Below are 21,128 nucleotides of genomic sequence, written 5' to 3' on the forward strand. Positions count from 1 at the left end.
ATGGAATTCCCAATCCTGCTGGGGGACGAAATTTCCAATCCCTGTGGAGGTGATTCCCAGTCCCTGCGGACTCCTGATCCCTGTGGATTCCCAATCCCTGCACATTCCCAATCCCTGTCTGTTCCCGATCCCCGTCCATTCCCAATCCCCGTCCATTCCCGATCCCTGCACGTTCCCGATCCCTGTGGATTCCCGATCCCTGTCCATTCCCAATCCCTGCACATTCCCGATCCCTGTCCGTTCCCAATCCCTGCACATTCCCGATCCCTGCACATTCCCGATCCCTGCACATTCCCAATCCCTGTCCGTTCCCGATCCCTGTCCATTCCCGATCCCTGCACGTTCCCAATCCCTGTCCATTCCCAATCCCTGCACATTCCTGATCCCTGTCCGTTCCCAATCCCTGCACATTCCCGATCCCTGCCCATTCCCATTCCCTGTCCGTTCCCAATCCCTGCACATTCCCGATCCCCGTCCATTCCCGATCCCTGTCCGTTCCCGATCCCTGCACATTCCCGATCCCTGTCCGTTCCCGATCCCTGCACATTCCCGATCCCCGTCCGTTCCCGATCCCCGTCCGTTCCCGATCCCCGTCCGTTCCCGATCCCTGTCCGTTCCCGATCCCCATCCATTCCCATTCCCTGTCCGTTCCCGATCCCCGCTCCCCGTCCCCCTGCGGTTGCTGATTCCCAGGCACTCGGAGCCCGGCCTGGCCGTGCCGTGTCCTGGCTCTCCCGGGATCTGGGCTCCCTATTTCCTGCGGGACTGGCTCTGGCCGCCCTGGCCCTTCTGGTGCTGCTGCTTCACCTGCGCATCCCTGCACGTTCCTGATCCCCATGGACTCCCGATCCCTGTCCGTTCCCGATCCCCGTCCGTCCCCAATCCCTGTCCATTCCCGATCCCCGTCCGTTCCCGATCCCCGTCCGTTCCCGATCCCTGTCCGTTCCCGATCCCCATCCATTCCCATTCCCTGTCCGTTCCCGATCCCCGCTCCCCGTCTCCCTGCGGTTGCTGATTCCCAGGCACTCAGAGCCCGGCCTGGCCGTGCCGTGTCCTGGCTCTCCCGGGATCTGGGCTCCCTATTTCCTGCGGGACTGGCTCTGGCCGCCCTGGCCCTTCTGGTGCTGCTGCTTCACCTGCGCCAGGATGTCGCGGATCTTGCGCTGGGCCATCTGGGAACGACAGCCGGGGGTTCATGGATCGCCGCCGTCCCGCCCCGCCTGCTCCCAGCCCCATCCCAGCTTCCCGCTGGAACCCCTCTCATTCCAAACCTCCACCCTAATCCAGCTCCCGTCCAAGGCTCTCCTGTGGGTTTTTTCTGGGAATAACGGATGGGATTCATGGGATAACGACCAAAAATGTGCGGTCTGAGCATCACACTCCTGGAAAAACCTTGGAGAACCTCTGGAGGAGTCCAGGAGAACCCCTGGAGGACCCCTGGAAAAACCTTGGAGAACCCCTGGAGAACCTCTGGGGAAGTCCTGGAGAACCCCTGGACAACCTCTGGAGAACCTCTGGAAAACCTCTAGGGAAGTCCTGGAGGACCCGTGGAGAACCCCTGGAGCACCCCTGGAGAACCTCTGGAGAACCCCTGGAGAACTTTTGGATCACCCCTGGAGAACCCCTGGAGAACCCTGGAGAACCCCTGGAGAACCCTGGAGAACCCCTGGAGAACCTCTGGAGAACCCTGGAGAACCTCTGGAGCACCCTGGAGCACCTCTGGAGAACCTCTGGAGAACCCCTGGAGCACTCCTGGGTCACCCCTGGAGCACCCCGGGCCGCGCCGGCCGTACCTGGCTGGCGTAGAAGTGCCCGATGATCTTGACGATGACCTGCTCGTTCTCGTCCGGGGTCTGCTCCCGCGGCACCACCACCTCGGCCGCCGTCAGGTTCTGCAGCTCGTTCACCTGCGGGCGCACGCGGGATGAGCCCTGCGCAGCATCCCGGCCGCTCTCCCGGGAATTCCGGCCCCGCTCCCACTCACGGTCTTGCCGCCCTTGCCGATGACGCGGCCGGCGGCCGAGGCCGGCACGCGGATGTGCGTCTCCAGCTTCACCTCCTCCTTGGGCCCGAAGAAGTTCTCCTCCTTCAGCTTCCCGTAAATCCTGCCCTGCGCCTGCAGAGGGACGGAGCCGGGAATGTCCCACCCCAAATTCCATCCATGGATTTGGGATCCCATAAAATCCCGGTTTGTTGGAATTCTGAAACCGCTCAACCCCTGGGAGCAGGGAGCCGGGAATGTCCCACCCCAAACTCCATCCATGGATTTGGGATCCCATAAAATCCCGGTTCTTTGGAATTCTGAACCTGTTTGGCCCCTGGGAGCAGGGAGCCGGGAATGTCCCACCCCAAACTCCATCCATGGATTTGGGATCCCATAAAATCCCAGTTTGTTGGAATTCTGAACCCGCGCAGCCCCTGGGAGCAGGGAGCCGGGAATGTCCCACCCCAAGGTCCAACCCTGGATTTGGGATCCCATAAAACCCCAGTTCTTTGGAATTCCAAACCCGTTTGGCCCCTGGGAGCAGGGAGCCGGGAATGTCCCACCCCAAACTCCATCCCTGGATTTGGGATCCCATAAAACCCCAGTTCTTTGGAATTCTAACCCGGGCCCCCGTGAAACCCAACCCTGGAATTCCGCAGCTGTGGAATTCGGTTGGGGTCCCCCCCTGTCCCCTCGCCAGGGACACCCCGAGGTCCCCAAGGAGGTGACAGCGGTGACAACCTTGAACTGCGCCTCGGGCGGGCCGGTGATCACCACCATGCGCACTTTGGAGTCCGGCGTCTCCGGGGGCGCGATCTGCAACGGCACGGACACGGATGGACACGGCACGGACACGGATGGACACGGGACGGACACGGATGGACACGGGATGGATACAGGATGGACACGGGATGGACATGGATGGACATGGGACGGACATGGGATGGACATGGATGGACACGGGACGGACATGGGTGGACATGGATGGACATGGATGGACACGGGATGGACATGGGATGGATGGACATGGGATGGACTTGGATGGACACAGGATAGACATGGGTGGACATGGGATGGACACAGGATGGACATGGGATGGATGTGGATGGACACAGGATGGACATGGGATGGACACGGTACTACTGCCCTGCCCAGGTTTCCCAGGGCTATGGATGGATGGATACAGGATGGACACGGGATGGATGGATATGGATGGATGGACATGGGATGGACTTGGATGGACATGGGATGGACATGGGATGGACACGGTACTACTGCCCTGCCCAGGTTTCCCAGGGCTTTTCCCAAGAAATAAATAAAGGAAATAAATGAAGGAAATAAATGAAGGAAATAAAGAAAGGAAATAAATGCCAGGGCTTTTCCCAAGAAATAAATGAAGGAAATAAATAAAGGAAATAAATGAAGGAAACAAAGGACACTTGGGGACAGAGGCCCCCGAGGCCCCGAGGGCCAGGCCCACCTTGATGGAGGCGCTGGCGAAGCGCGAGAGCTGCTTGATGTGCTGGCCCTTCTTGCCGATGATGGCCCCGACCGCCTGCGCCGGGATGAACACGTGCACCGTCTCCTGCTCGGGGGGCTGCGGGCGGGTCGGGGGGGTCAGCCTTTGGGGCACGGTCACCCTTTGGGGCACGGTCACCCTTTGGGGCCGGGGTCACCCTTTGGGGGCACTGTCACCCTTTGGGGCCAGGGTCACCCTTTGGGGGCACGGTCACCCTTTGGGGCCGGGTCAGCCTTTGGGGGCACGGTCACCCTTTGGGGCACGGTCACCCTTTGGGGGCACTGTCACTATTTGTGGTCTCTGTCACCATTTAGGGTCACTGTGAGTATTTCAGGGTCAGGGTCACCATTTGGGGTCAGTGTCACCATTTGGGGTCAGTGTCATGTCCTGGAGCTGGGAGCAGGGGCTGCCGGGGGTCACTGCCCACCCCGGGGGTCACTGCCCACCCCGGGGGTCACTGCCCACCCCGGGGGTCACTGCCCACCCCGGGGGTCACTGCCCACCCCGGGGGTCCCACGGGACGCCCCCTGGCACGGGGTCACTCACCAGGAAGGAGCTGTAGGGAGCGGCCCTGTGTGGGGTCACTGTCACCATTTGGGGTCACTGTCATGTCCTGGAGCTGGGAGCAGGGGCTGCCGGGGGTCACTGCCCACCCCGGGGGTCACTGCCCGCCCCGGGGGTCACTGCCCACCCCGGGGGTCACTGCCCACCCCGGGGGTCCCACGGGACGCCCCCTGGCACGGGGTCACTCACCAGGAAGGAGCTGTAGGGAGCGGCCCCGGAGACGCCGCTCGGGGGCGGCGGCACCGCCGAGGAGGAGGCCGGGAAGAGCCCGACGGCCGCCAGGTTCAGCCCGGGAATGAGGTGGGACTGCAGCTGAGGGACCAAAATACGGGGTGTGGGGTTGGGGTTGAGCTGAGGGCCCAAAATACGGGGTGTGGGGTGGGGGTTGAGCTGAGGGACCAAAATACGGGGTGTGGGGTTGGGATTGAGGGAAACCAAAATATGGGATGTGGGGATTGGGATTGTAACCGAGGGAAACCAAAATATGGGATATTGGAGGATTGGGATTGTAACTGAGGTCAACCAAAATATGGGATGAGGGGATTGAACTGAGGCACGCCGGGGACGAGAGGGGCGCTGGTTTATGGGATCCCGCGGGCCGGCCCCACTCACGCTCATGGCGGCCACGTCGTTCTCGTAGGCCTCGCGCACTTTCTTCATGATCTCCTGCTCGGCGCGGCAGCAGCTCTCGGGACAGCCCTTGACCGTGATGGTGCGCTCGGGGTTGTACAGGGTCAGCTCCTGCAGCCTGGGGACAGCGGCCGTGGGGACACGGGGACACACCCGGGGCACCGAGAGCCAAAGGGGACGGGAAAGGGGAGCACGGGAAACCCAACACCAAGGATCCCCCAGAGAATCTGGGGACTAAAACTTCTCCCCCCGTCCTCCTCCTCCTCCTCCTCCTCCTCCTGCCCGTCCCCCCCGCGTGAGGAGCTCCTGCCCCGCTCCTTACGAGGAAATGGTGATTTTGGTCTCCGTGTCCTGCTCCACCTTCTTGAGGTTCCGGCCCTCTTTGCCGATCAGGCGCCCCACGAAGTTGTTGTGGGCCAGGATCTTCAGGGGGACCTCGTCAGCCCTGGGAACGGGAATGGGAACGGGGGGAAACCCCACAGGAGGGATTAGGGCAGCTGGGAAAGGAGGGAAAACCCAAAAGGAGGGATAACCCAAAAGGAGGGATTGTGAAACCTGGGAAAGGAGGGAAAACCCAAAAGGAGGGATTGTAGGATCTGGGAAAGGAAGGAAAACACAAAAGGGGGGAAAACCCAACAGGAGGGATTGTGGGATCTGGGAAAGGAGGGGGTGGCACGGAGGGCTGGAGGAAGCCCAAACCCCAAGGCTCAGAGCCCCCAAACCCAAAACTCCTGGGGCACAGGGCTGGGAGGAGCCTGGGGCGGGGCCTGCGGGGCTCTCACGTCTTGGTGTCCTTGGCCTCCTTGTGCATGATGTCCAGGATCATCCGGCAGGCGGCCGAGCAGCCCTCGGGCGTGGAGTGGATGCTGATGGCCTTCTCGGCCGCGCCCGCGTTCTCCTTGCGGTGCACGTCGATCCTGAAAACCGCGGGACGGGCGCTGGGAGAGGCCCCGGAGCCTCCCCGAAAGTCACGTCCCAGCAAGGGCAGGGGGAATTCTGTAGAAGCCCTGGAGAAACTCTGGAGAGCCCCTGGAGAACCTCTGGATCACCCCTGGAGAACCTCTGGAGATCCCCTGGCGAATCCTGAAGAAGCCCTGGAGAACCCCTGGACTACCCCTGGAGAAGTCCTGGAGAACCTCTGGAAAACTCTTGGATCATCCCTGGAAATCCCTGGAGAACCTCTGGACAACTTCTGCACCACCCCTGGAGAAGTCCTGGAGAACCTCCGGAAAACCTTTGGATCACCCCTGGAAATCCCTGGAGAACCCCTGGAGAACCTCTGGTGAAGCCCTGGGTCACCCCTGGGGAATCCCCTGGATCACCCTGGGAGAAATCCTGGAGAACCTCCAGAGAACTTCTGGAGAACTTCTGGAGAACCTCCGGAGAACTTCCGGAGAACTTCTGGAGAACCTCTGGAGAACTTCTGGAGAACTTCTGGAGAACCTCCGGAGAACTTCCGGAGAACTTCTGGAGAACCTCTGGAGGGGAGCCCGGCCGGGCCCCGCCGCGCGCCCCGGCCCCGCCGCGCCGCCCGTTCTCGGGCTGCTCGTCCGGGATGTAGGAGACCTTGAGCGCGTGGCTCTCCAGCTGGTGCCCGTTCAGCTTCAGGATGGCCCTGGGGACACGGGGGGCACGCGGCTGGGGCGCGGCGCTGGCACCACGGCGGCCCCAAAAGACACGGGGTTGTCCTAGGATGGGGTTTTTTGGGGGCGCTGGCACCAGGGCGGCCCCAAAAGAGCCAGGTTTGCCGTACGATGGGATTTCTTGGGGTGGTGGCACCAGGGCGGCCCCAAAAGACACAGGGTTTGTCCTAGGGTGGGTTTTGTGGGATGTTCAGGGCGGCCCCAAAAGAGACGGGGTTGCCACGGGATGGGATTTTTGGGGTGTTTGGGGCAGCCCCAAAGCAGCCGGGGTTGCCAGAGGAGGGGATTTTTGGGGTGCTGGGAGCAGGGCGGCCCCAAAAGACACGGGGTTACCACGGAGGGGATTTTTGGGATGTTCGGGGCAGCCCCAAAAGAGACGGGGGTTGTCCTAGGATGGGTTCTGTGGGATGTTCAGGGCAGCCCCAAAAGAGCCAGGGTTGCCAGAGGAGGGGATTTTTCGGATGTCTGAGACTACCCCAAAAGAATCGGGGTTTGCCATAGGATGTGGTTTTTTTGGGTGCTGGGAGCAGGGCGGCCCCAAAAGAGATGGGGTTGTCCTAGGATGGGTTTTGAGGGAAGAGGGGAAAGGGACGGCACCGACCCAGCGGGAATTGCCAAAACTCTCCCCTCCCTCCTGTGGGATGGAGTGGGCAAATCCCCACGGGATCCCAAATTCCCACAGATTCCCAAATCCCCACGGGATCCCAAATCCCCACAGAATCCCAAATCCCCGTGCATCCCAAATCCCCACAGATCCCAATTCCTCATGTGTTCCCAAATCCCCGCGTGTTCCCAAATCCCCACGAGATCCTAAATCCCCGCAGGTTCCCAAATCCCCGCGGGTTCCCAAATCCCCACAGGATCCCAAATCCCCGTGGATCCCAAATCCCCACAGATCCCAAATCCCCGCGTGTTCCCGAATTCCCGCGGGTTCCCAAATCCCCGCGTGTTCCCAAATCCCCCCGTGTTCCCAAATCCCCGCGCTCCGGGGCGCGGCGCTGCCGCTGTCGATGGATGGGGCTGGCAGCGAGCGCAGGGATTTGGGCTCCGCTCCCTTCCCGCATTCCCGGCTCCGGGAATCCGGCACCGGCTCGCTCCAGCAAACAAAACTCCCCGAACTCCCTCAAAAACCCCCAAAACTTTCCAGCCCTGGGGCTGGTCCGGCTGTGAGGGGCGCAGGGAGCGCTGCTGGGGGAGGGAAAAGCCGGGAATGGTCTCCAGGATCCCTCTGGAATTTTTCTCCCCATTTTTCGGGAGGCAGAATTCCCGAAATCATGGAAGCCCCTGGAAATCCCAACTTTTATCCAATCAAAAAGTTCAACTTTCACTCCCCGAGCTGCCAAAAAAACCCCAAAAACTTGGAATTCTGCCCAAAGGTGAAGGAAAATCGATCGGATTTAAGGGGCGTCCTCAAGGATCTGCTGGGATCTGGGGAATCCTTTTTCCGACAGGTGGGGAAGGGAGGGAATTCCCGAATTGCGGAATCGTTCCCGGATTCCCGGGGCACTCACTGCCGCGTCTGCTCCCGGCTGGCGTAGGTGACGTTCACCACGGCGGTCTCGCTCTCCGTGTTCACTGCGGGAATCCGGGAACAGGGACAGGATCAGGGAACGGAGCCGGGAATGGGGAATTCGGGAACAGGCAGGGATCAGGGAAAGGAGCCGGGAATGGGGAATTCGGGAACAGGAATCGGGAATTGGGGAACAGGCAGGGATCAGGGAAAGGAGCCGGGAATGGGGAAAGGGAATGGGGAATTCGGGAACAGGCAGGGATCAGGGAAAGGAGCCGGGAATGGGGAATTCGGGAACAGGCAGGGATCAGGGAAAAGGAGCTGGGAATGGGGAAAGGGAATTGGGAATTTGGGAGCGGGAATCGGGGAACAGGGACGAATTGGGAATTCGGGAACGGGAATGGGGAATTCGGGAACAGGCAGGGATCAGGGAAAGGAGCCGGGAATGGGGAAAGGGAATCGGGAATTGGGGAAAAGGAATCGGGAATTGGGGAACAGGCAGGGATCAGGGAACGGAGCCGGGAATGGGGAAAGGGAATCGGGAATTTGGGAACAGAGACAGGATCAGGTTTTTATTCCCTCCCCCCTTGGAAAGGGGCAGGAATTCCCCAAATCCAGGTTTTATTCGCCACAGAAATCCCCCAAATCCAGGTTTTATTTCTCCCTCTCCCTGAAACGGGATTAAATTCCCTGAAACGGGAATCCCAAAATCCGGATTAAACTCCCAAAATCTGGGGTTTGTGTCGTCTTCCTGAAATTCCAGAAATTTGGGGTTTATTCCCTTCTCCCTCTGAAACTGAGCAGGAATTCCTGAAATCTGGATTTTGTTTCCATCTCAGGAGCAGAAATTCCCAAAATCCGGGTGAAATTCCCCAAATCCGGGTGAAATCCCCCAAATCCCCTGCTCCTACCCTGCTCACAGCTCTCCACGGTGCCGTACTGGGCCAGCAGCCCGTCCAAAACCTGGGAGAAAATGGGGAAAAAGGGGAAAATCAATCCCGGGAATATAAAATATCCCGGGAAGCCCCGTCCGCGCCTCGGGGTCATTGGGATCGTTAAGAATCCCATCAGGATCATTAAGAATTCCCGAGTAATTAAGGCCGGGAAGGCCGGAGCCAGCGGGAGGGGAGAGCAGAGGCCGGGAATTCCCAGCGGGAAGCGAGGATCCGCTTTATGAATCACAAATTAACGGGAATTAACGGGAATTAACGGGAATCGCGGGGGCGGTGTCGCTTTCCCGGGATTTCCAGGGTCGCTCTGGGGTAATTAAGAGCCAATTAATGACGAAGAGGAGGGAAATCCAGCTTTGATCCCGATCCCTGCCTCACCTCCCAGCGCAGCTGCGGCGGAATGTTCCGGATCTGGATCTTCCGGCTCCTAAAAGGGGGAAAAAAATGGAATTTGGGCTGGGGCACATCCATGGAGCTGAGTCAGCCCCAAAATTCCGGGTGTTCCCGGGGAGTTCTGGTGGATCCCAGCTCCTTGTGGGGCTGGAATTGCACCGGGAGTGGAATTCCAGAATCCCGCTGGGAGCAGAATTCCAGAATCCCTCTGGGAGAAACATTCCAGAATCCCTCTGGGAGCAGAATTCCAGAATCCTTTCAGGAGCAGAATTCCATATTCCTCTGGGAAAAGAATTCCAGAATCCCTTTGGGAGCGGAATTCCAGAATTCCTCCAGGATCAGAATTCCAGAATCCCTCCTGAAGCAGAATTCCAGAATCCCTCTAGGAGGGAAAAAAATTCCAGAATCCTTCTGAAAGCAGAATTCCTCCAGGATCAGAATTCCAGAATCTCCCTGGGAGTGGAATTCCAGAATCTCTCTGAGAAAATAATTCCAGAATCCTGCTGGGAGTGGAATTCCAGAATCCTCCAGGATCAGAATTCCAGAATTCCTCCAGGATCAGAATTCCAGAATCCCTCTGGGAGGGAAAATTCCAGAATCCTTCTGAAAGCAGAATTCCTCCAGGATCAGAATTCCAGAATCCCTCCTGAAGCAGAATTCCAGAATCCCTCTAGGAGGGAAAAAAATTCCAGAATCCTTCTGAAAGCAGAATTCCTCCAGGATCAGAATTCCAGAATCTCCCTGGGAGTGGAATTCCAGAATCCCTCTGAGAGGGAAATTCCAGAATCTCATCAGGATCAGAATTCCAGAATCCCTCTGAGAGGGAAATTCCAGAATCCCTTTGGAAGAGGAATTCCAGAATCCCATGAGGATCAGATTTCCAGAATCCTTCTGGGAGGGAAAATTCCAGAATCCTCCAGGATCAGAATTCCAGAATCTCCCTGGGAGTGGAATTCCAGAATCCCTCCAGCACTGCTCGGATTCCCGGGGTGGATTTGGCTTTTCCCAGATTTGGGAAGGATCGGGAAGCCCAAAGGGAGAGGGAGGGATGAGGAGACGCCCTTTGGGATCATCGTTCCCAAATCCACGTTTGGATTGGGCTCCCAACCCCACCGGCTGCTCCCGAATTCGGCTCTTCCCGGTTCCCAGCCCCGCAGAGCCGGAACAATTCCATCAAAATTCCATCAAATCTGTCGGGATTCTCCTGCTCGGGGGTCCCAATCCGCTCCGGGGATTTGGGGCTCCTTCGGTCAATTTTGGGGAGATTTTTATGGGAACAGGAACCACGGGAGGATCCCGAAATTCCCCGGATGCACTCCTGGGAGAGAAAACACAAATCCCAGAAATTCCCACATCCGTAATTATCCAACACCCCCAACCCCCCCCGGGAGAGCCCGGCTGGGCGGGAGCAGGAATTCCAAGGAATATTTGGGATAGGGATGGAGAGCCCCGGAGAGAAGGGAAAATCCCAAATTTCCAACTGGAAATTTTTTTGGGAGTTTGGGATCCCTCAAGCTGGGAATTATTTGGATTGGTTAATTAGGATTGTTTAATTAGGATCGATTAATTAGGGTTATTGAACTGCAGGGAGGTCCCTGCACAGCCGGGGCTGATCCCGCGGCTCCGGAATTCTGCGGGAATCGAGGCAAAGCCGGAGCTCAGCTGGCGGAATTCCAGGAAAAACGCGGAGCTGGGACGGAGACCGGAGCCTCCCCGCGCCCCTCACCCACAAAATCCCGGAATTCCCAAAGCCTGGCAACCCCCGACTCCAGGAGTTTGGGATCCCTCAAGCTGGGAATTATTTGGATTGGTTAATTAGGATCAATTAATTAGGATTGATTAATTAGGGTTATTGAACTGCAGGGAGTTCCCTGCACAGCCGGGGCTGATCCCGCGGCTCCGGAATTCTGCGGGAATCGAGGCAAAGCCGGAGCTCAGCTGGCGGAATTCCAGGAAAAACGCGGAGCTGGGACGGAGACCGGAGCCTCCCCGCGCCCCTCACCCACAAAATCCCGGAATTCCCAAAGCCTGGAGCCCTAAAAGCAGCACTTCCCGAGGCAGCACGGAGGGAAAAGCGGGAATTCCTCTGGATCCCCTCCGGGGAGGGAGCAGGAGCCGGGAAGAGCCGGGAATTCCGTGGTGGATCCCAAATCCCCCCGGATTCCTGGGAATGCCAGAAGTCTGGGATTCCTGGGGTGTTTGGGCCCCGACGGGGGGGGAAACTGGGAGGGACTTTGGGAATGGGACATGAGGAATTCCCGATGGGAACGGGACAGCAGGAATTCCTGATGGGAACGGGACAGCAGGAATTCCCTGTGGGAATGGGACACGAAGAATTCCCGATGGAAAAGGGACACCAGGAATTCCCAGTTCCCAACAGGAACGGGACAGCAGGAATTCCGGACAGGAATGGGACACCAGGAATTTCTCCATTTCTCCAGAAAAAGAATTCCTTGAAATCAGTGGAATCCCCAAAAAAAGGCAGAAAATTCCCAAATCCCAGAGGCAGCCCCACTCCCCAATCCAGCAAACCTGGAAAAGAGGCGGAAAACCCCGGAAAAATCAGGGAAAACCCAAAAAAAGCTGGAAAAGGAGCGGGGATCCCTCATCCAACCAGAATTCTCCCCAGAATCCCTGGAAAAATCCCTGGAAGCGTCAGCAGCGCCGGGAGTTGGGGCTGGAAGGGGCAGAAATTCCCTTTTTTGGGAATCTTTCATTTAAATCCCAAAATTCCCAATTTCCAAAGGAGGAATTTTCCCCCATTCCCTCCCTGGATTTGTTTGGCCGAGCCTGAACCCAAATTCCAACAGAAATCCCCTTGGAAAACCGGGATCGACCCCGGGAATTCCCGCTGGAATTCCAGAAATTCGCTGATTTCTCCTTTTCTCCCCCAAATCCCTCCCCCGTGCCTTCAGAGTTCCCAATTTTCCCGGAAATTCCCATTTTTGGGGAGGCTTTTCCCACATTCCCCACAGGGAAAAAGGAAATAAAGGAATTTTCTCTCCCTGAGATCCGGAATTTGACGGAATTCCCAGAGTTTCCAACCTCGGGGGTGAAATTTAGGGAAAAATCATCAAAGATTCATTAATTTTTTTTTACTTTTTTTGGCTAAAAATCCTCAAAAACCTCAGAATTCCCAATTTTTTTTGGTTTCCGGAAGTGGGAATTTGGGAGCAGCTGGAAACTGGGAGCTCAAAGGAATAAAAGAATTTTAAATTTTTAATTTTTTCCCTTTTCTTCCTCCTCAAAATTTCAATTTTCCGGCTTTTTTTTGGTTGTCATTTCTTATTTAAACTCCCAACCCAGCCTCCTTTGAATGGAAAAATCAAGATTTTAAAATTGGATTAAAAGCAGAATTTTAGCCCCAAAATCCACCTGGGTTTTCATTTTCCATGGAAAAGAATTTTCCAATTTTTTTTACATTTTTGGGAGATTATTTGGTTCATTTTTGATCCCATTTCCAGCGAATCCAAACCCAAAAAGAAGGGGAAAAGCAAATTTTGGGGTGAAAAGTGACTAAAAAAGGAACCTCAACCCGGATTTGAATATTTTTCGTTGGGAACAATTAATTCCAGGATTTCCCCCGTGGAAAATGAGGATTTTTCTGAGGGGAATCCCCGGATTTGGAGGAAAACCCAAGGGAATTTTAGGATTTTTCCAGCATTTTTCTGAGCTTTGATGCCACTAAAATAATTTTAAATATTTCTTTTTATAATTAGAATTGAAATGAACGCCCTGAGCAGAACCCCAGGGGGAGCTGGGGGTGAAAAATCCCCTTTAATTCCCATTTTTGGGGTTTAAATCCATCCCAAATCCACCCCAACCCCAAAATCCCAACCCCAAAACCCGAATTTGGAATTTTTATTCCCTTAAAAAATAATTCCATTTAAAATAAGATTTAAAATTTCCCCTGGTGGCTCCAACGGGGAAGATTTTGGGGTCAGAAATTTCGAGTTTCTCCCCAGTTTTCCCATCAACAAAATCCCAGGAAAAACAATTCCCAAAATCCAACAAAATGCTCAAAATGGCCCCAGATTAACCCAAAATCTCATTTTCCTTCATAAAATCCCATTTTTAGCAATATTTCTTCACAATTTAAGACTTCGATGGAATTCTGCTCCAATAATTCCCCAAATAATGAAAATAAATGGGAGAATCCCAGGAATTAATCCCAAATAAATCAATTTATTCCTCTGGGAGCCACACACCCCAAATGCCTTTTTTTGGTGCTATTTTAACCCATTTTGGGGTTCAAAAAATAATTTTTGAATGTTTTGTTTTGGAGAAGTTTGAGGAATTTGGGAATAAACCGAGAGGAAAGAATTCCTTGGGGTTTTTTAGCATTAATTAATTAAAATCACCCAAATTAAGTTTTTTTACATCATTATTTCCTCTTTAACCTAAAGAAAAAACAATTTTGGGGTTTTTTTTCTGTTTTTATTTAAAAATAAATTAACTGGGAAGGGCAACCCCGCTCCTGACTCGTTTTCCCACATTTTTAAAGGGATCAAAAAGAGGGGAAAAAAAAATGAACCTCAGGTTTTGGGGGAGGGGAAAGGGGAGGAATTTCCCTTCGGATCCGGAAATTCTCCCCTCGTTAACCCTTTCCTGCCCCCCGCCCTCCCAGCTGGAAATTCCAGCCTGGAAAACTGAAAGGAGGATTCAAAAACCACAAAATTTCCCCCCAAAAATTCGTTTTTAAGGCAGCGTTTCCCTCTTTCCCCGGGCTCGGAGCAGCCAAAATCCCCCAAATCCCCCCCAAAATTCCATTTATGGCTCCCACGCCTCCCCGGGTCAAGGGGAATGCCCCAAAATCGCTTTTTCCACACCCAAAATCACCAAACCCCTCCCCAAAGGGTCCGGGACGCTCCCGAAATCCCCCAAATTTCCCCCAAAATCTCCCAGGAGGGCGAAGAGGAAAAAGCGGCGCTGGCCCTTTAAGAGCAGCCCCGGAGGGGGGGAGGGGGCGCGGATTTTAACCCCAAAAAACCCCAAAAAAAGCCCCAAAAAAACCCAAAACTGGGATTTTTCCAGCCCAATCCACGCGGTTTTAGGGACACCCGGGAGGAAAACAAATCCAAATCCCAAAAGATTTTAAAGGATTTTTTTTTCCCCCAACTTTTTCCCAGCTCTTTAAATCCCAGATCCCAAAGGAATATTCTCATTTTTAGGGAATTTTTTCAGGGGGAAAAAAGGGGGAAATCCGCTCCTCCCTCCCCAAGTTATTGATTATTCAAAGTGGGGGGTGGGAAATAGGATTTTCCAGGGGTTTTTAAGGGATTTTTTAAACTTTTCATGGAATTCCATCCCACTATTCCCCCATCCCTGGACACCGAAGCCACAGCAACAAAAACCATCAGGGAGGGGGGAAAAAAATTAATAAAAATTATAATTATGCCCCTAAAATCCGGGATTTAGGGCCGAGAAAACGGGGCTGGGGAATTCCCGGCTGGATTTGGGATCGGCCCCCTCCCAGTTTTGGGAATTTTGAGGGGAGGCCAAAGGGGGCGACCCCAAAACGGGGCAGGGAAGGGTCGGGAAAAGGAGGAATTTGGGAATTTGGGGTTGGGGTTTGGGGAGTTTGGGGCTGGGATTTTGGGAATTTGGGGTTGGGGTTTTGGGGAGTTTGGGGCTGGGATTTTGGGAATTTGGGGCCGGGATTTTGGGACATTTCAGAATGGGATTTTGGGATGTTTCAGGCTGGGATTTTGGGAATCTGGAGCCGGGATTTTGGGATGTTTCAGGCTGGGATTGTTTGGGGCTGGGATTTGGGGAATTTGGGGCTGGGATTTTGGGAATTTGGGGCTGGGATTTTGGGGAGTTTAGGGCAGGGATTTTGGGGAGTTTGGGGCTGGGATTTTGGGAATTTGGGAAATTTTGGGGTTGGGATTTGAGGGAGTTTGAGGCCGGGATTTTGGGACGTTTAGAGTTGGAATTTTGGGGAATTTGGGGCCGGGATTTTGGGGAGTTTAGGGCTGGGATTTGGGAATTTGGAGCCGGGATTTTGGGAATTTGGACCAGGATTTTGGGGAGTTTAGGGTTGGGATTTTGGGACGCTTAGGGTTGGAATGTTGGGAATTTGGGGCTGGGATTTGGGGATGTTTCGGGCTGGGATTTTGGGAATTTTCTGCTGGGATTTTGGGAATTTGGGGCCGGGATTTTGGGATGTTTCAGGCTGGGATTTTGGGAGTTTTCCGCTGGGATTTTGGGAATTTGGGGCCGGGAAGAGCCGGCGTCGCTCCCTCCCCTCTTTTGCCCCTTTGGAAAAGGCGCCTCCGTCACGTGGCGATGGATTTGGGTCCAAGGCGGAATCTTTGGGATCGGGAATTCCGGGAATTCCGCCGCTTCGGGGGGCGAAAATCCCACGGGAAAAGGGAGAATTTCTGGGGAAAATCCCAAATGCGGGGGGGCCCGGGGGGATTTGCGGGGAGGATTTTCCAGAGCGCTCCCGGCTCCAGCCGGGAACAACAAAGGCCGGGGAAGATGGAGAGGGGTGGGATGGGCTGGGCGGGAGAGGCACGTCCTGGGAAACCCCAAAAGCGCCGCTTTTCGCCCCAAAATCCCCGCAGTTCAGGCGGGATTTCATCCCTGCCCGCCCTCAGCGGCCACGTGCTGGTTTTGTTCTTTTTTTTTTTTTTTTTCCGCACTTTTTTAAATCGGATTTTTAAAAAATATTAATTTTTTAATATTTTTTTTAATTTTTCCTTCTCCCAAAACAAAGGATTTGCCCTCATTTCCCGGCCCAGGCGCCAAAAGGAGCCGGGAAATTCTTCCTCAAGTTTGGAAATCCCAGCCCAAAGCCATCCATCACCTTGGGCAGCGCCCGGAGAATTATTTATTTCACCTTTTTTCCCCCTTTTTGTTTTAATGAAAAACTCGCAGATTGAGTTTTCCTTGAAAAAAAAAATCAATTCATTCACGAAATGTTTAATGAATTAATTAAACTCAGCTCGCTGGGGGCAAATCCCAGCCCAAAACCTCTGACACTGCTTCATTTTTCACATTTTTGGGTGGAAATTTTTGCCTTTTTCCTCTCCTATTTTCCCCTCGCCAACACAAATTAATAGTTCCGATGGTAACGATTAAAAACCAATTAAAAACCAATTAAAAATCAATGAAAACTCCACCTTTACCTTTGCTTTTTGGGCACGGAGTGCTCGATCTCCAGCTGCTTCCCATGGAGCTCCACTTTCCCTGGAAACAAAACCCGGCTTGGAAAATCTGGCAGGAAAACTCGGGATAAAGGGGAATTTTCAGAATTTCCCCGCGGAATTCATCCCAAATTCTCCCGAATCCCACCCAAATCCTGCCCCGGCTCCCCGCGGGGGGGTTTTATGGAATGCGGGGGAGCGGCGCCTCTGGAATTGTTCCTTGGGAATTTTTCACCCCTCGCTCCAGCCCGGAAGGATCCCAGCCATGAGATTTGGGGTTTTTTTGGGGTGGATTTGGAGAATTCCCCCCTTTTCTTTCAGGCCTCCGGGAAAAGCCTTTGGAGGAAATTCCCTGCCCGTTTCCCACGGGAAGGTCGGGGTTCCACGGGAATGGATTTCTCCCGGAGAACGGAGCGCGATTCCCTCGCTGCGGGGTCGCTCCACGATCTTTAATTCGAATTTTTATTTAATTTTTTTTTTTGAACGGGGAATAACGAAAAAGAATCAGGCGGGGGAAGAACCCGGGCGGAAGGAGATGGAGAGGAGGGGGGGAAAAAAAAATTGAAAAAGCCTCAAAATTCCCGATTTGCTCCCAAATTCCCTCTGCTCCCAGCATGGCGACCTCGCCCCCGAGCGCGGCCCGGGCCGGACGGGCAAAGGCCGGGGGGGCTCGGGGGGACCGGTCCCCCCGAGGCGGGAGCGGCCCCCGCGCCGTAATTAACTCTTAACGAGGGCAGCGCTTAACGAGGCAGCGCTTAATGAGCGCGGCGCTTAATGAGCGCGGCTCGCTCCGCCCCCGCCCGCAGCCGGAGCGGGAAAATTGGGGGGAAAATCCTGGAAAACGGGAAAAATCCCCGGAAAAGCCTGAAAAAATGGGGGAAATTCCTTAAAAAATGGGGGAAAAATCCTGGAAAATGGGGGAGGAATCCTGGAAAATGGGGGTAAAAACGTCCTGGGAAATGGGAGGAAAATCCTGAAAAATGGGGGAAAAAATCCTGGAAAATGGGGGGAAAATCCTGAAAAAATGGGGTAAAAAAATCCTGGAAAATGGGGAGGAATCCTGAAAAATGGGGGGAAAAATCCTGAAAAAATGGGGTTAAAAAATCCTGAAAAATGGAGGGAAAAATCCTGGAAAATGGGGGGGGAAATCCTGGAAAATGTGGTAAAAAAAATCCTGGAAAATTGGGGGGGAAATCCTGAAAAAATGGGGGAAAAAATCCTGGAAAAATTGGAGAAAAAAATCCTGAAAAATGGGGGAGAAAATCCTGGAAAATCCTGAATAAATGGGGTAAAAAATCCTGGAAAATGGAGGGAAAATCCTGAAAAAATGGGGTCAAAAATCCTGGAAAAATTGGAGAAAAAAAATCCTGAAAAATGGGGGAGAAAATCCTGGAAAATCCTGAAAAAATGGGGTAAAAAATCCTGGAAAAATGGAGGGGAAATCCTGAAAAATGGGGGAAAACCATACTGGAAAATGGGGTTTAAAAGTCCTGAAAAAATAGGGGGGAAATTCTAAAAAAATTAGGAAAAATTCTTGAACAATGCGGAGGAAAAAATTCTTTTTAAAATGTGGACAAATCCCTAAAAAAATATAGAAAAATTCCTGGAAAATGTGGGAAGATTCCTAAAAATTGTGGAAAAAACTCTAAAAAATAGGGGGGAGAAATTGCTAAAATATGTGGGGGAAAAAACCTTAAAAATGTGGGAAAAGTCTTTAAAAACGTGGAAATTTTCTTCAAAGATGTGGAAAAATAAAAGTTTTAAAAATCCAGAAAAATATGGGAAAAATCTTAGAAAATTCCTAAAAATTGTGGGAAAATTCCTAAAAAATGTGGGAAAATTCCCAAGTGACCCCTGGAGGGTTGAGCTGGGGTCAGGCTGGTCCTGCGCCCACCCCCAAAAAATCCGGGAGGATTTTGGGGTTCCCTCAGTGCTGCCCCCATGGGACATGCTGAGTTCCACAGGGAATTTATTTTATTTTATTTTATTTTATTTTATTTTATTTCCCCTCAGCTGAGGGGGGAATTCCCCGCCCAATAAATCAATTTCACATCTCTCGGGACACCCAAAAATGCATTTTTCAACCCCAAAAAAGAGACGCAGCCGCGCCCCTCGCCCGGAGCTGCGCTCCAGGGAAAACTCATCCCAAGGAATTCCCAAAATCCCGGGAGACGCGGATTTGTGGGAAAGCGCCCCCGCCCCCACAGGCGGGCTGGAATCCCGGGAATTTTGGGGTTAATTCTGGGAAATTCGGGACCCCAGCGCTCCCAGCCTGGGGGGGCGTCCCTGGGAATTCCAGGGGGGGAAATTCCCGGGGGCTCCAAAAGGGAATTTTGAGCTTTTCTGGATGAGAAACTTAAAATTTAATTTTAAAAAAAAATCAAAATTCAAGTAAAAATTCCTCAAAATTCAAATTAAAAAACCTCAAAATTCCAATTAGAAAAATTAAAATTGAAATAAAAACATTGAAATTCAATTTAAAACACACAAAATTCAATAAAAAGCTCAAAATTCAATAAAAAATACAAAATTCAATTAAAAACCCCTCAACATTTAATGAAATCACCCCAGGGGCTCCCCCAAAAAAACAGAGGGGGGACAAAAATCCATTCCCAGCTCGGGATCCATCCCTGGTTCTGGAATTGTTGGGGTTGGGATTTGTGGATGAGGAGCAGAAGGCTGAGAAATGAGGGGGGAAAAAAAAGAGGAAAAAACACCCCAAAAATGGGAAAAAATAAAAAATGGGGGGAAAAAACACCCAAAAATGGGAAAAAATAAAAAATGGGGAAAAAAACACCCAAAAATGGGAAAAAATAAAAAATGGGGGGGGGAAACCACCCAAAAATGGGAAAAAATAAAAAATGGGGGGGGAAACTACCCAAAAATGGGAAAAAATAAAAAATGGGGGGGGAAACTACCCAAAAATGGGAAAAAAATTAAAAATGGGGGAAAAAACCACCCAAAAATGGGAAAAATAAAAAATGGGGGGAAAAACCACCCAAAAATGGGAAAAAATAAAAAATGGGGGGGGAAACCACCCAAAAATGGGAAAAAATTAAAAATGGGGGGAAAACCACCCAAAAAATGGGAAAAAAATAAAAAATGGGGGGGGAAAACTACCCAAAAATGGGAAAAAATAAAAAATGGGGGAAAAAAACCACACAAAAATGGGAAAAAATAAAAAATGGGGGAACACTCTAAAAATGGGGGGGTGGGAACCATTCACAAAATGGGAGGAAAAAATCCAAAAAATGAGAATTTCAGAGGAAGGAAGGAAGGAAGGAAGGAAGGAAGGAAGGAAGGAAGGAAAACTTTGCCCCGGGATTTGGGACAATTCCCGCTTTTCGGGGAATTCCTGCCATTCCCACCCGGGATATTTGGGAAATCCGGGAATTCTGCTGCTCCTTGCCCCGGAGCTGCCCCGGGAGCGGCTCCAGCTGGGAATTGCTCTCACCCCATTAACTCCCACCCTAATGAGGGGGAATAATGGGATTGTTGGGGCCGGGCACACATCGTAAAGATCCCGGGATAAGCGTTCCCGGTACGGATCCCGGGATAAGCGTTCCTGGGATAAGCGTTCCCGGGATAAGCGTTCCCGCTTTTCCCGCGGGGGGTTTATGGCGCGGTGGGGGAGCGCTCCCGGGGCTCATTAGCGCTAATTGCCCTCATCAGCCACGAGCGCTTATCGGAGACGCGGGGCCGGGCGGGAGCGGGGTATCCATGGAGCGGGACTGGGAATGGGATATGGGATTGGGAATGGGATTGGGAATGGGACGGGGCCGGATATATGGGATATGGGATATGGGAATGGGGTATGGGATAAGGGAATGGGGTATCCATGGAGCGGGGCCGGATATATGGGATATGGGATTGGGAATGGGGTATGGGATTGGGAATGGGGTATCCATGGAGCCGGGGGATTGGGATATGGGATTGGGGTATGGGATATGGGATATGGGGTGTGGGATAAGGGAATGGGGTATCCATGGAGCGGGGGGATTGGGATATGAGATTGGAAATGGGGTATGGGATGGGATTGGGAATGGGATATGGCATTGGGAATGGGATATGGGATTGGGAATAGGGTATCCATAGACCGGGGTGGGATTGGGATATGGGATTGGGGTTGGGATTGGGGTATGGGATTGGGAATAGGGTATCCATAGACCAGGGTGGGATTGGGATATGGGATTGGGATTGGGAATGGGGTATGGGATTGGGATTGGGATTGGGGTATGGGATTGGGAGTGGGGTATGGGATATGGGATTGGGAATGAGGTATCCATGGAGCAGGGTGGGATATGGGATTGGGAATGGGGTATGGGAATGGCAATGGGGAATCCATGGAGCAGAGAGCTTTTCCCAGGATGGGATCTGGGAATGGAGGGGGTGGGATATGGGATTGGGAATGGGGTATGGGATAAGGGAATGGGAATGGGGTATGGGATTGGGACTGGGGTGTGGGATATGGGATTGGGAATGAGGTATCCATGGAGCAAGGTGGAACTGAGATCAGGAATGGGATATGGGATTGGGAATGGGGTATGGGAATGGCAATGGGGTATCCATGGAGCAGAGAGCTTTTCCCAGGATGGGATCTGGGAATGGAGGATCCTTGGCAATTCCTAAATGAGATTTGGGAATCGCAAAAGAGGATCTGGCAATCCCAAACCGGATTTGGCAATCCCAAACTGGATCTGCCCCTCTCCATCCCAAATTTCCTCTTGGAGATCCCATTTCTGGGGAGGAAACGCTGGATTTGGGGCTGGCAGACCCCTGAAATC

The 21,128-nt window shown here is 53.0% G+C and overlaps 1 protein-coding gene across 1 annotated transcript; it reads right to left on the reverse strand.

Moving 5' to 3' along the window:
* Positions 1-1,079: 1,079 nt before the first annotated feature.
* Positions 1,080-19,857, reverse strand: IGF2BP1 (insulin like growth factor 2 mRNA binding protein 1). Its single transcript, XM_039700612.1, has 15 exons — positions 19,854-19,857; positions 16,327-16,387; positions 9,179-9,227; positions 8,762-8,813; positions 7,852-7,915; positions 6,163-6,312; positions 5,480-5,737; positions 5,020-5,142; positions 4,680-4,815; positions 4,257-4,379; positions 3,465-3,581; positions 2,726-2,800; positions 1,985-2,116; positions 1,794-1,907; positions 1,080-1,172 (listed from the first exon to the last, which is right to left on the reverse strand). Exons 1-15 carry the CDS (start codon positions 19,855-19,857, stop codon positions 1,080-1,082), a joined length of 1,551 nt encoding a protein of 516 aa, XP_039556546.1.
* Between the last annotated feature and the right edge of the window lie 1,271 nt (positions 19,858-21,128).

The sequence above is a fragment of the Passer montanus genome, unplaced genomic scaffold, assembly GCF_014805655.1.
Source record: "Passer montanus isolate IOZ18808 unplaced genomic scaffold, ASM1480565v1 scaffold142, whole genome shotgun sequence".
Taxonomy (NCBI): Eukaryota; Metazoa; Chordata; class Aves; order Passeriformes; family Passeridae; genus Passer; species Passer montanus.